The sequence below is a fragment of the Etheostoma cragini genome, chromosome 2, assembly GCF_013103735.1.
Source record: "Etheostoma cragini isolate CJK2018 chromosome 2, CSU_Ecrag_1.0, whole genome shotgun sequence".
Lineage (NCBI taxonomy): Eukaryota > Metazoa > Chordata > Actinopteri > Perciformes > Percidae > Etheostoma > Etheostoma cragini.
The window spans coordinates 3,005,288-3,019,530 of record NC_048408.1 but is presented as its reverse complement, the minus strand read 5'-3'; the positions used below and the strand labels follow the sequence as shown (position 1 = coordinate 3,019,530).

Below are 14,243 nucleotides of genomic sequence, written 5' to 3'. Positions count from 1 at the left end.
ATCTTAGCTGCACTATTTCAAATTTCAACGCTTGTTTTGTTTTTTAAGAAAAAAAATATCTCAATGTCAGTGGCACTTATTTTGTCAGAGTTGCTAGTGTGCAGACAAACATAGCTCTCTTCACTTTTGATTTATACCGCTGTCACAAAATGCAATGAATAAGTGCAAAACATGGATTTCTTGTATTCTACTATGTGCTAAAACAGAGCACTGCCAACATTACATGTTAAGCTGTATGCAACGCAATTTTGTTCTGTATGCACTTTGTACATATGGAATGACAGTAATAAAGTTGAAGTTGAAGTTGAGAGTATCATATTCTGTTCTACCAGCTGAAAAGCAAAGTTGTTTTCTGTCAGACTGCACAAAAACACAAGAGGCCTCCCAAAGAACTTACAGATCTAGGACTTTAAATGCTTTGGCAAATTGATGTCCCTGTTTCTGGTTTGAAAATGAGACGTGTGTGACTCAAACACCTCACATTTACCAAAAAAACATACAGCAAAAGACCGGGCACAACAATTTGGACGTCTTGCCAACTGCTCCTCAGATCTCTGCAGGGTAAATCCAGGTGCTTAGTGCCACACAAGACGATTGTGATTGGTTCAAGAAATGCAAGTGTCCGGCTAAGGTCACTTCCGGGGCAGGCTCCACTGTCAGAACACCTCCACTGTCAAGCGGGTCAGCACAGGAAACAAGAGGTTTTTTTAAGGTTGTAATGTTAACTTGCAGGTCAATGAGCGCAAACTGATGCCAGTTTGCAAAGGTGGGTGATAGATTTGCTTTACGCCAAAATGTTGAAATGCTGTTGTTAAATTGTTTCCGTTATCAAAATATAAATATAACTAAATCCCTGAATGTTACACATAAGGGTTATGTCTTTGTGTTAAATGTGCTTTCAACGTTGGTGGCCAGTTTCTGAAGTTTTTTTTTTTTTCTCCGCTGAGATGCTATCAGAATTATGGTAAATACGAGTTTCAGACTTGAAAGTTGAACATAAACACCCCCTCAACTCATAATGTTGAGTCTTAAATTCAGAGACTAGTAGAGCCCCAAGAAGCAGGTCAGAATAAACCTTGTGTCTGCCTTTTAAAGAAAAGGGCATTTCTAGCCCATTATTTGGATAGGACGGCTTAGACTTGAAAGGGGATAAATCAAAGGGGCGCAGGTCAGAATCAAACCTGCAGCCACTGTGTCAAGGAGTAAGCCTCTTAATATGGGCGCCTGTTCTATCAAGTGAGCTAAGCAGGAGGCTTTAAATTGTGCTCCAACAACAAGACACTTAAACATAACATGCTCGTCATTCCAACTACAAAGGTGGGAAGTAGGATCCTTCGATTAGCACAAGAAGGCTGCATCGCTTTTATTCTGAAATTGCGGATAGGAAACACCTGACCTACTGCGAAGGCCAACACGACTACAATTGACTGAAGTGACTTGTAGACCACAGCCTACTCACTCTTCTTCTCTCTCCATTTTTCCTTCCTCTCCCGCTGTGTTTTGTGTTCACGCGGATTTTTACAGTTTTTAGTTTAAGTTGGCTGTTGCTCTTCAAGTTGAAGTGTTAATGTTACTGTAAATTGGGGTAAAATGTGGATAATAGGCCTGTATACGTTATTTATTAAATTTACTGTCAGACTGTGGTATTGTGTTGTACCGTAATATGTTTTACTGTTTTTATATATCCTAAATAAAGGACTTTTATTTCCTTTTTATGAGACATGAGGAAATAATCGTTAAAAATATAGAACCTAAAAAACACAAGCAAAGCTCAAAGTATAAATTTATAACTTAACTACTTAGGAGTTGGACCATCTACTGTAATAGCACACAACAATATATAGGTTTTACATGATAAATATCTTAAACAAAAAGTTGAAGCTCATAAAACAAGAGGCTAATTGAAGAAAATTCACACAAACAAGAAAAGTTTGATATTGTTCTGACAATGTTGCTCCACAGAGTTTATTGTATTTTGACAATTTGAATAAGACATCTAATAGAACTAATAGAAATTACTAATAGAATGTACATCGTGTAGCCTATAGTTTGGACAGGATCTGCAAAATAAATACTACATTACCAGAATTAGACAATTGAACTTGCAACGTCCATTTGTTAGGCTATTTAAATTAAAATTTTCTGCATGCATTTCCTGTCCTAACAGTGGCTGTATTGTCGCTACCCAATGTGAGTTGAATGCAGATATTTCCCTTTGCAACAAGTAGCCTACAAGATGCTAGCGAGAGACTTCTGTAATGTCAATACAATGAAAACGGACTTACGTAACAAAGTTGGTTCACTGCTGGCTACAAGTTAGCATCAAACACAACAAAGGCTGTCAGTTGAATGGCGTCTGGACCTAACGTTAGCAATCAAATAATTAAAGATATCTTACCGTTTTTGGTTTGTAATGAGATAAGTTTTTTATTTTATGGATTTCACAAATTTCAGTATGACACGTCATGCCATGAACTGTTTAAGTTCACGGCAGGGGATGATAGGTTATGTACTTGTTCTTCAAGCGCCTCTGAGCTACGTTGCCCAACTCTCCAAGTACATATATTTCAGTATATTCAAGTAAAGGCTGTCTTCACTTGTCCCGTGAGAATGCGGCACACAAAGCTCAGATGTGAGGGGGTTACAACCAAACAGTCATTACGACGAATGCGTGGTCAACCCCCCAAAATGAAGTTCACGTGCCATGGATAAGCTTTGCTGAACACATAGCCACGCCATGAAACACCCCCTGCTTTGTCGACGATTTTAAAATCAAAGAGACCATACTTCAAAAAATGATTATCATTCTGTGTTGCAGAAGGCTTAAAACTAGCAATTGAGAACATAAACTCATTATGAAAATGTTTACCAAGGTAATAAATCAAGTGAGAAGTGGGTCACTTCGCCACGGACTGCTACAGAAACCGACCTCAACTCACATCGGCTATGACACGTCATGCCGTAAACCATCAAAATCTGAGCATTCGCAATTCAGATGTGCACTCCCCTCACATCAGGTAGTGACACAGTGGAGCACATCTTGTGAGCTGCTGTTGAAAATAGATGGTGAAGTGGGAAAGGACTTTACTTGCTTGGCATTTCCAGGGATGCTACTAATAGTTTGATGTTGATATTTGTCAATAGTTTAATGTTAAATGCAAATGTTGACGGTAGCACTGTTAAAGTTAATGAAGTTCATTTCTAACTGTCTTGCCCTCATGTTAGTTCATGTAGCAGCGTGATAGTGGTAGCATGGGAATAATACCATGGTAGTGACTGTGTTTTTAAATTAAATGTTTTGCTCAGTGAAATTAATGTAAGGTTAATAAGAACTTTATTTCCATTTGTGTATGTTATGGCAGGCAGTTTTAAGTAATTGCTGTTTTATGTGTTTAGTTTTTTCTTGTCTTGTAAAAGTTTTCAACCTGGCCAAATGAATAACTTCTGATTATTTGCCTAATCCTAACCCTAACTGCAAACTGTAACCAAATCGAACAAAAAAACATATTCTAACTGAACATGGAAAACTAACTAAATGCCAAAGAAGGAAGATTAAAGAGGAAGCCGTTTGAGTTGATTCCATTTAACCCTGTTGATGGCCGAGGCCTTTGTCGAGTTTGGGTAGAAGTACAGTCCCCTGAGAACTAAAAAGAGAAAATGAGTTTGCTTGATGCTTTGAGTTTGTCGGCTTTGTACGCAGTAAGCAGCGCTGTGTAGCTCTGGCAATGCAAGACTAATAATTAACCAAAGAAGACGATGCATGAGCAGGAATATCTGTAGTAATCCTTCACACTGGTGAATTTGGGGAAGTTTTACTAAAAACACCATTACTGTATACCGGCAGCTGCTTTTTCCAATCAACTGCAGAAACCTCGAGAGCAGGCTGCACAGTAAAAAACACTGACACATCACTAACAGTGTATGATAATAACATCCAAAACACACGCTTACTTTCTGTGTTTTTCTGTGACATGAGAAATACTTGAACAAACAAAAAAATTGCGTAGTTCTGCTCACAGTTGAGTAGGCATTCCTTAATGTAGCCCGGGACACATTTCCATTCTTACTGCTATTAGTATGTAGAAAAAAAATCCTCTGAAGGCATTTTTTGCAATCCGATCCTAATGCATCCTCAATGCGTCCTGGAGTTTTTTTTTCTGTACCTAGAGCTTTCCACGGCTGATCCGATCACTCAGGACGGATGTTACTGCCAGATGAGGACAGGGTCAGTTATTCACACACTCACATACAGTAGATGCAGGAGAAACCGGAGATGAGACAGTAAGACAATGACTTGAGTTGAGGACAGCTAAACTTGTTATAATAGGCCTACTGTAAGTGCAATAAAAAGTTAAAGGCCAATTAGTACTTTATCAATTCTGTGAATTTATGTGTTAGACCAGGATGGGAAGTAAACTTTTTAGAAAATGAACACTAACCAGCCACTGACAGATTTGTTCTAATTGGATTATTTCAATTGTAAATTATTATTTTGTGTCATGAATCCACCAGTCATTTTCATAATATACCAATATTTTCAGCATCCTGAGCCTTTTTGTTAATGTTACCAGGAACACTCAACCAGAGTATTTTTATTCTCCCTGAAACCAGTTTATTATTATTTTTAAAGAAGTACGCTACATAAAATGTCACTGTCTCCCCTAATTTCATTGCAAGAAAAATACAAAAGACATTGTAACTTTAATCGCAATTTTATTTAGAAACGCGGCCGCATAATCAGGCATTTTGGCAGCAATGATCTAAAAAAAAATAGCACAATCCTTGAGGCACTGATTAATGATGTGTGTATTACACAATATATGAATATTTAAAAACATACAATGCCCTTTTTTATAAGGCAATTGCTCAGTGTCTTTCTTTATGTAGAATAACAACTTGCACTCCCAGAACTTGCTGCTTCTTTCTGTACCGAGCCAGCGTACTGAGCAATCATTACAACAATACTTTACATGAGTTTAAACAGATGTCTTGGTCATTTCAAGGACTAACACTGTTGTAATTGTAAGTGTCGGTCCAATTGTTCAATATATATGTGTTTCAGCAAATTGTTTCCAATGCTTTGTTTTAATATTTTAGCCTTTTCCTTAATTCTATTTTAATCTAAAGAAGCCATCTTTGTTGCATAAAAGTCATAAAAAAAATTCTGTTATTTTACAGATAGAATTTAAATAATACAAACATGTTTCTGTTTGTTGAGATGAACATTTTTACGATTGAAAAGTCTAGTCTAGTGTTTACATGTTGTAAAACCTGACCTGCTCTGAAGGACTCACATGACACGTTTTTCCATCAACTCCAGTATTTATTTTTATGTAGTAATGCTCAAACTAATTTTCATCCACAAACAACAACAGGAATAACAACAGGCAACTGAGGCCACTGAATATGTTATTATAAAGCAGATGATGAAAAACATAATGAAAACAGATGAAGCAGTAGAAAAAAGGAGACTACTGACTGTTTCCGGAGCCTTAGGGAAAAAACTCCAGTCACCTTAAGTTTTTATCCTGGATTTGAGAACAGCAGAGGGTTCCTGTTTGCGGATATCATGCAGATGGAATAAAGCCAGCTATAACCCTGTGTAGCACTGATCTACCCGCTAGAGGCAAACAGTGTTGGACCTAATCTCACTATGGGGAAACAACACTGCTCCTGGTGATTCACGTCTTGCTTTCTCTTGAACTGGAAAGAGATGTAATCATTCTTCAACCTTCACCTGTGGGTCTGTGACACGCATCCAGCACACTTGACTCAAATGAGACTGTTGAGAAGAGATACAAATTATCAAACACTGGTTACTAATATCACCCACCAGAAAACACACACACAAACACACACACACACACACAGCTTTCTATAAATCCCAAGACCACCCGGTTCTGGGCAGACCACCAGGCCGACGAGTCCAGCGCTGCATGTTTTTGATCAGTAGGTCTGGGAACACACATAAAACCTGGTAAAAGGTGGACACACACACACATGTGAATAGCAATAACACTGTCACACACACAGCTACACACAGGCACACACATGGACAATAATGGAGCCCTGGGTTTTAAGTTTTTATAGTTGCATCTGGCTGTGAGTGCATGTGTGTGTGTGTGTGTGTGTGTGTGTGTGTGTGTGTGTGTGTGTGTGTGTGTGTGTGTGTGTGTGTGTCACCATTAGGGCTGTGTGTGACATGATGAGAACTAATGGGCTGACTGATGAAGGCACACACAGTAGTGGAGTGAGTGTGTGTGTGTGTATGTGGATTTGCATGTGGGACACCAGAAACCCATCCAGGGCTAATTAATTTGAGGCCAATGTTAAGATATATTTATATTGACGCTGCTACTGAAACTGCCATTGCTGTTGTGTAATAATAAGACATTTTTGTTTGATAACAAAATGCAGAAGTTTAAACTCAATCCATCAGTAAGCTGTTTAAGGAAGGAGCAGGTTGGGTCTCACAGACAAAGACACAGACAGACACAGACACAGACAAACACCCACACACACAGGGAGCTGGAGCAAAATCTATTTATTACAGATTATGATTAGCTGAGAAATTCATAAGAACCATTTTCATAGTACACTCAACAGTACATGTATTTACACAACCTGCAGGTTGAGTGCTTTCAGCAGCAGAGGTTGATTGTGGGCAACAATACTGTCGTGGCTGAAACTCAACTGCAGAAGTTGCCGCCTAGCTTGGTAACGTTAGCGATTAAAAACAGGTAAGTGTCCAGAAAAAAACAGGACAAAATATGAATGGAGTTTATTAGCAAAGTCTGCATAGATTAAAATCACTAATAAGAAACAGCAAACAGCGCCAGCATGGAACTACACAGTAACGACTTTAAAAAAGGTAAAGTGCAATGGCACCAACACAATCACTTGATATGAATAGCAAAATTGCACTGGAATAATTTAGAGGCTATTAATATGTGTTAGGACCCAATACACACAATAAAAGCCCGTTACTTTAAATGAATGTAGGGGGAAAAAAACAATGACAGACAAAGTTGCAGTCAAAGACAGTTCTATAATAAAATCATTACAATAGTAGACAACTTTTCATACTTTAAGACAAAATGCATATCATAGAATGATCAGACAGTCTGCCGTACCTTCAATTCATTTAGGTTTCATTCAGATCAGCAGCATGTTTTACTGTCGTTATGACCGATACTAAAAAGGAAAAACAAAAACAATAAACTGAACGTGTCACTTACTATATTTGATAGATTTCACGGTACATCACTTACAATCATTATCTCCGCTCCAAGTTTGAGCTTATCTAAACAGCTGAAATGTTTGGCCTTCACACATGTACACACTGCCACACTTCCTGAAACTGCCAGCCGAGAGAGAAAGAAAGAGAGAGAGAGAGAGAGAGAGAGAGAGAGGGCGCAAATTACCTGTGTCCCTAAATAAGACCCGTCCTTTACAGGGCCATGCCCTCACACCCATTACACATACATACAGGCTAACTATAGCCAGTTAGCTCTGTGTGTAACGTAACAAAAACCCACAGGTCTTATGTTGACAACATGGACACAGAAACTCCGAAGGCAGTAGTAATATTTACCTAGCGGGCTAGGCTAACGCTGTTGCGTTAACATTAACAAATGTCAGCGTAGCGTTAGCTAGCTGTCTAAACTTGTCAAAAGCTGAACAACAACCCAGCTTAAACTGTGTTTCACTTTCCCTCTAAAATTAGTATGAGCATAATAAAGACACCTGGACACCTAGGACTCGAGTCCAGAACTGGACTCATGGTTGCACATATGCTGATAGACATAGTGGAAACTGCTTTTTTTTCTTTTCTTTTTTTGTCAGATACAGTATCTCAGATATGAAGGTGGTGGAGGATTTAGGGGGGCGGTATACAAGGACAATCGGAAGTGGACTGAACACAAGGCAATTCAGAGAGGTGACATTGGGTACTGAAAGGTATTTGACCAGGAAGTCCTTTATGGTGTATCACAGCCAGCCCACCACCATGGCCCTTAGAGCGGGGCTTCTAGATTTACACGTAGCCGAGGGGTTGGCTGTAATCCTCTTGATTACCATTATTAATCATAATTATTATAATGATTATGTTAGGACTATTTTCTTGTCTGTAACAATGTCATGGAAAGAAGTGTTTTGTTGTTGACGGAGTGGGAATTTTGCAGCATAAATGAAGCAATATTGTTTGTGGATGCTGAGCAAGAGGGGTGGGAGGAATGACACGTTCAACAGATACTAATGGTCTTAGGTTGCCAGACTGTACGTTTGGGTTGTTGTGATGACAACAATGCTGTAGGATTGGAGCGTTGGTCGGACAGTATGGTTGGGGTAGCGTGATCGGAGTAAACAAACTTAAATCTCTAAGCCCTGTGCACATAACAAGGACGATGCAGGATTCCCAGGGATTGTTGCAATGCAAACTGGAGTGACGTAGCAGATGAGGTTGAGAAGTTGCAGTGAGGAATATTTAAGAAGCACCATATTCAGCAGTGTAGAGAGGAAGTGACAAACACTAACATTAGCTGTAAGCACTAATAATTGTAAGTAGTTGGATTGGAACCGGAGTGTTGCTGGTTAAATATTCCAGTACGGACCAAAGTACAGAGTGTGGACTGGTAGCTGGAGAGATGCCATCAAGGTGCTCTTGAGCAAGGCACCGTAACCCCATCCCCCACCCCCCCAACCGCTCACGGTGCCTGTCTAGCATTTGCAGCCCACTTACTCTGACATCTCTCTATTTGTGCATGAATAGGACCAGAGCATGTGTGTATTTCAGGCCTGTCTGTAGTTTTTTCTAAAAAACAGAGTGTAAATTGTAAATTCCCGTCTCGGGATCATCATCAATAAATTACTTGGGTCTGGAACAGGGCTAAGACAGCTCAACAGGGAACAAATGTGCTTGGCTTGTTGGAAGCTAACTAAAGCTAGCCAGCATAAGTAAATAGCTGACGGGTGCCTTAGAGTTACCAACTATCAGCGGAGACAGAGTACATGTAATTGAAAGAAGGGTTGCAGACAGAGGCCCAGTCGGGAGTTTGGATGGAGAGACCACTAAAGTCAACTGTAGTGTTAAGGGGAAGAAATCATAACTTTTTGCGCACCAATTCAGCAATCAAGAGTTTTAAAGGCAGCTGCGACAAAACAGCCACCACACACACTCGAGTGGCTGCTTTGCAAGCACCGGAGGTCACACACGCTCTCACAGGTAAACTCTGCTCTTGAAGAGGATTTCTTCCTGCCCGAACTAAACTACCTTTTGACATTTTGAGGGTGGAAAACAAGGAGGCACTGGCCCTCCTATTGGTCACCTTTAAGTCAAGTTCCCCCACGGACCTCCTTAGCCTACTTTGATCGACAGCTATCGTTCACGAAGTCCAGACTGAAGTGTCCCGGCTGAAGAACGTTTTTTCTGTCTTTATTAACAATCTTACACAACAAAAATTGGTTGAAGCAATCCAGTTTGCAGCATTAAAAAACATGAAATATAAAAAGTATATATACTATATATATATATATAAATATTATTACCCATTCTATAAATAAATACTCATATTAGCAGTTATATAAATAAATTACGGCAGTTGCAGGATTTTTTTATTGATAAAGGTATATCTCTTTAAACAAGTCCAGCACTACCTCTTCCTTCTTGTTGTTTGATTACCTAAATATACAAGACTATGTTTACACCAAACCAACCATCTACGTTTATTTCAGTTGAAACAACACAACCTCTAAAATCTCTAAGTCAGTATAAAGTTCCATGCAGTCAACAGGGTCTAACCCTAGAACTGATTTCTCTAGTTTAAGTGGTGCAAAAAAGAAAACGGCATGGGGGCATTACACATAACACTCTGACCAGTAGATGGCAGTAGCACACTTTTTAAAAAGTGATTGTTTTCAGATGGAGACTGCTTCCGTATGAGCACATTTTCACAATGGACCTATCCAAAAGGTTTAAAAGTTCTACAAAATTAAACCCTTTTTTATCACTCTTAAGCCTTTATTAATTATAGATCAGACACAAAGAAATGTAACCTTAAATTACATGGTATCCTCTGTGTTCATCAAAGGTCCAATGTGTAATATTTACTGTATTTATAAAAAAAAAAAAGACCACGATATGTCAGGAAACATGCTAAGTTTAAATACTATCTTCTCTGACAACAATGCTGAAGCCAGATTTTTCTCCTTTTTGCCATTCTGTGACAGAACGTTTAGTTTTGGTCTGTGTGTTGTCATCAACTGCCCGTTTTGACACGCGGGTTGCCAGACATGAAACGGGTCATTTCTGTTCTCCGGTAACATTGTGGCCACATAACATGATATCAGAATAGTGGCCTGTCAGTCAGGAAAAGGTATTGGTCAAGCTCAGGCACCAATAAAATAATAATTATTGAAGATACTTCACTCTGTTAGGGACATATGCAAAATGATCACAGAATGTTAATAATGTAAATGTTAATGATATTATAATTTTCTTAGATAATACATGTATGTGTCCCTTATCTCATCAAATCAATTTTCTTTGTAAAAAATGAAATAAAAAACAATTATAGATGATTAGAATTTTTTTTCTATTAAAACCACCAGTTCTTTTCACATATTTTCATCCCTAAATATTAATTACATTTAGCAGAAAACCACATGTGTGCTGTTAATCCTCTCCATCTCTTCAAAGAAAGACAAAAACACGGAAAACATTTAACATTGTTTCAGTTTCACATGATCAGGCCATCTGTTCTTCAGTTCATTTCCACAATGAGAGGTACAGTTACACAGATATTTTATTGAGTGCTTAAGGCTCTTCAATCAGGCACAGTCCCTGATTGTCAGCATATCAGGTGATGTCTTTTTGTGGACCTGGCCGGAGATATTTATTTACACCATTGCGATGCAAGCAACTGACTTGTACAAAATAGACAAATGGAAAAGATCTGGGCTACCATTTGTGCACGCTGTCCCTGAAGACAAGTCTCAACACACTCAAAAATGTGTATACTAACTTTATGGAACATTTTTCATTGTATGTTCTCAGGTAGTACTAAGAAGTATATACACACATCCAAGAAAGTTTCAAATCAGGTGCAGAATCTGTTTTCCAAATGGATTTAGCATTCATGGTCCTTCAGATGTTCCCATAGCTGCCCATAGGCCATATACTGCCAGCGGATCTTGAATAGCTGTTGCTTGAATATGACCATTGTATTTGGAACTGGTCGACAACGTCATCCTTAGTCTTAGTCAATGCTTTTTGACTGTGATTATGGACCTTTTTTCATCCTCATTGGATCTGGAAGTCTTTGTGGACCATTGGGTAAAATTACATTTTTGAGGGATGTTTCTCTATGGTGACAGCAGTAGTGTAGCATATTTTACATTCACCGCGTGTACCTCCCATCTCTTCCAAATTCCGGGAGGATGAAAGTCTACATTTGACTTTACTACTCTTTGGCCGGCTCGCAAGTCCAAACAAGTGTGTGCGGCGTGCCTGTTGTTTCCGGTCTTGCTAGATCTGGTGTGGTAACAGCATGTGAAAAAAACAACGGAGTTTGCTAGGCCAAAAAGAAAGTTAATCTTTCGATGAAAAAAAACTGTCCCATTGGCTGTGCCATTAAAACAGGTTTGCTTTAATGACCTTAATAACGCATTTAACTGACAGCACTAATGGTTAGTTCTCTTGCCAAGCATTTATCATATTTTACTGCAAGAAATCATTATGGAGGTAGTTTGTTTTAAGTAGGCCTAAAACAGTACCAATATATAATGGGTTTTGATATTACCATCTTTTCAGTTTACCATTGTTATTTTCCTTACTTGCCTTATCATTGAAAAGGTATTGAGGAATTCAAGGCAATGACAACAAAGCTGTCAACATGATACAAGCCTTCCGTGATTGTGCACAGCCTCTTCCACACAGTTGCTAGTAACCAAGCAGGACACAGAGGATTAAAAAAACATGATGGACTTATCGGAAGAGGTCATTATCTTCATTTGAGTTTCTGCACGCAAAAGTTGCCGTACAACACAATCTTCTAAACACAGCCATACTGAGAAATACAGAAAGATTTGTGTGGAACTTTAACATTTACTATTACGTTGCTCACCAACAAATTTGATAGTCAAATAATCGGTTTGAGTACATTTTAAGAAAGAAAAGCTACAATTTTCAGATTCCAGCTCCTTTATGTGAATATTTTCTAGCTTATTCACTGTGACAGTAAACTAAATGTCTATGACTTTCCAAAAAAACAAGACATCTAAGGATCTCATCTTGGGCTATGTCAAACATTGATTGACATTCTTTACTATTTTATGACATTTTATAGAGCAATAATTAATTGAAAAAATAAACAGATGAATCAAAATTGAAAAAATCTTAGTTTCAGCCCTGGTCAATAACTTCAAAATCTCTAAACTCCACCGTCCTATCTCTCCAAGCTTACCTTAACACAGCTCTAGACTGACTGAGACTGGAGAAAGATCTGGACCAGACACACTAGTTTACTTTGCAAATGCGCTCCCATAGCAACCACCTGAAGGCAGAGATGGAGGCTTTGTCACAGTACCATACAGTATCTGATGATTAATGAGTGTCTGCGACTTCCAACAATCCATCTGCTAGTTTTGTTTGTTTTGTTCAAAAATTTGTGTTAATTCTGACATACAATCACTCGCTGTAAAAGCAAATGCCTGTGATAAATTTAACTATGCTTTTTGCATTGTTTTGCCTTTTAACTTGCGATTTGTGTAGGCCTAGTAAATACTTTGAATTTACTGGCATGCTGAAAATGCTGTTGTAAATAACACTTTTTATATTTTAGCACCCCATTTAAATAGCTTTATTCAACTACAGTAGCTAAATATTAAGACATAAAATAATGCTTTTAGAACCCTTATTGCTATTTGCTATTTATAGACTAAAAGTAAAAACTAAAGGGAACATACAGTGTTTTACGCTGGACGTGGGTGGGGTGAGGGGGGAGACAGGTTTATCGTCCTGAACAGTGCTGTCCTAATCCGTTCTTAGAGGATAGAGGCTTATAAGGACCTCAGGTTAGGTTGGCCACTATTATTGCCTCAAAGAGAATACTCCAAACAACCAAGACCTTCTATTAATGTACAGTTTTGATTCCTTCCTTCTTCTAACTCACGTTCATGTCTGCGGCTCCTTCTCTGGCTCTGACAACTTTCTTCCGGTCAAATCTCCAGGATTAATTGAAGAAGCTAATTATTTGCACTGGGCTAATTTGGAGGCCATTTTAATAGCTGTTATTGGCTTATGCAAGACAACGCATCGTTGCCCGAGACCTGTGAGGTTGCCTTTTATATCTATTTATTTATTTGTTTGTTTACTTTTTATTTGCACGTGCAGACTCCTCAAGATGAAGGACCGACTGGCGCAGCTAAAGGAGGTAACGTTGGTTCAGTTATTTGTCATAGTTACCCTGTGAAGCACTTGTTGCTAGCACAGACCCTAATGTCCTACAGCCCCTATAATATTAATGTAACGGCAACTTTACTGCGAGGAGTCTACTGCACCACAATGTGCGGATATACTGTCCCTAGTCAGGAAAGGTCCAATGTTTTAAATGACAGTTATAGATCAGCTTGCTACAATTCCACATTTATTCCTAGTTTAAATCACCAAACCATAGCATATTTGACACAAACAAATTTTATAAATATGCTCTTGAATGCAGTTATATATAGCCTAGCCTATATGCTGTTCTGTGAAATCTTATGAATCTAAATAGCCTATAAATAGCCTAAATATGGGCTACTATTTTAAAGTAGATTTGCTTTTAGTCCTAAAGAGGACAACTCCTATAACATTTAGTAAAAGTTTTATCTATTAGGCTGATTAGGTAAATAAGAGGAGTACTGTTTAGTTTGAGGCGTGAGAAAGGCAGTACGAGGTAAGCATTCATTTAACATTAACCTGTAGTTGGCATCACTTCACAGTGGCACTCATGCACAGGCTGAAGATGAACTGCTTATTGCTTTCTTTCTTGTTTTGAATAAGGTTTTTTACTGCTCAATCAGCTTTTCTATATTTGGGAATACCTGTAGTAACTCTGCTGTAGTTACTCTGGGCAGTGTATTTCATCCTCAAGTTCAGTATTGTTGCCCCCTATTATTTAAAGTGAGTGTGTGTGTGTATGTTTGTGTGTGTGTGTGTGTGTGTGTGTGTGTGTGTGTGTGTGTGTGTGTGTGTGTGTGTGTGT

The 14,243-nt window shown here is 38.5% G+C and overlaps 1 protein-coding gene across 1 annotated transcript in view; it reads left to right on the top strand.

The window, feature by feature from the left end:
* The first annotated feature begins 13,400 nt into the window (after positions 1–13,400).
* zgc:165520 (uncharacterized protein LOC571872 homolog) overlaps positions 13,401–14,243 on the top strand; it is an 11,924-nt gene continuing 11,081 nt past the window's right edge. The window contains exon 1 of the mRNA XM_034861921.1: positions 13,401–13,430. Within this exon, the coding sequence (XP_034717812.1) occupies positions 13,401–13,430 (30 nt within the window). The remainder of the gene's footprint in view (positions 13,431–14,243) is intronic.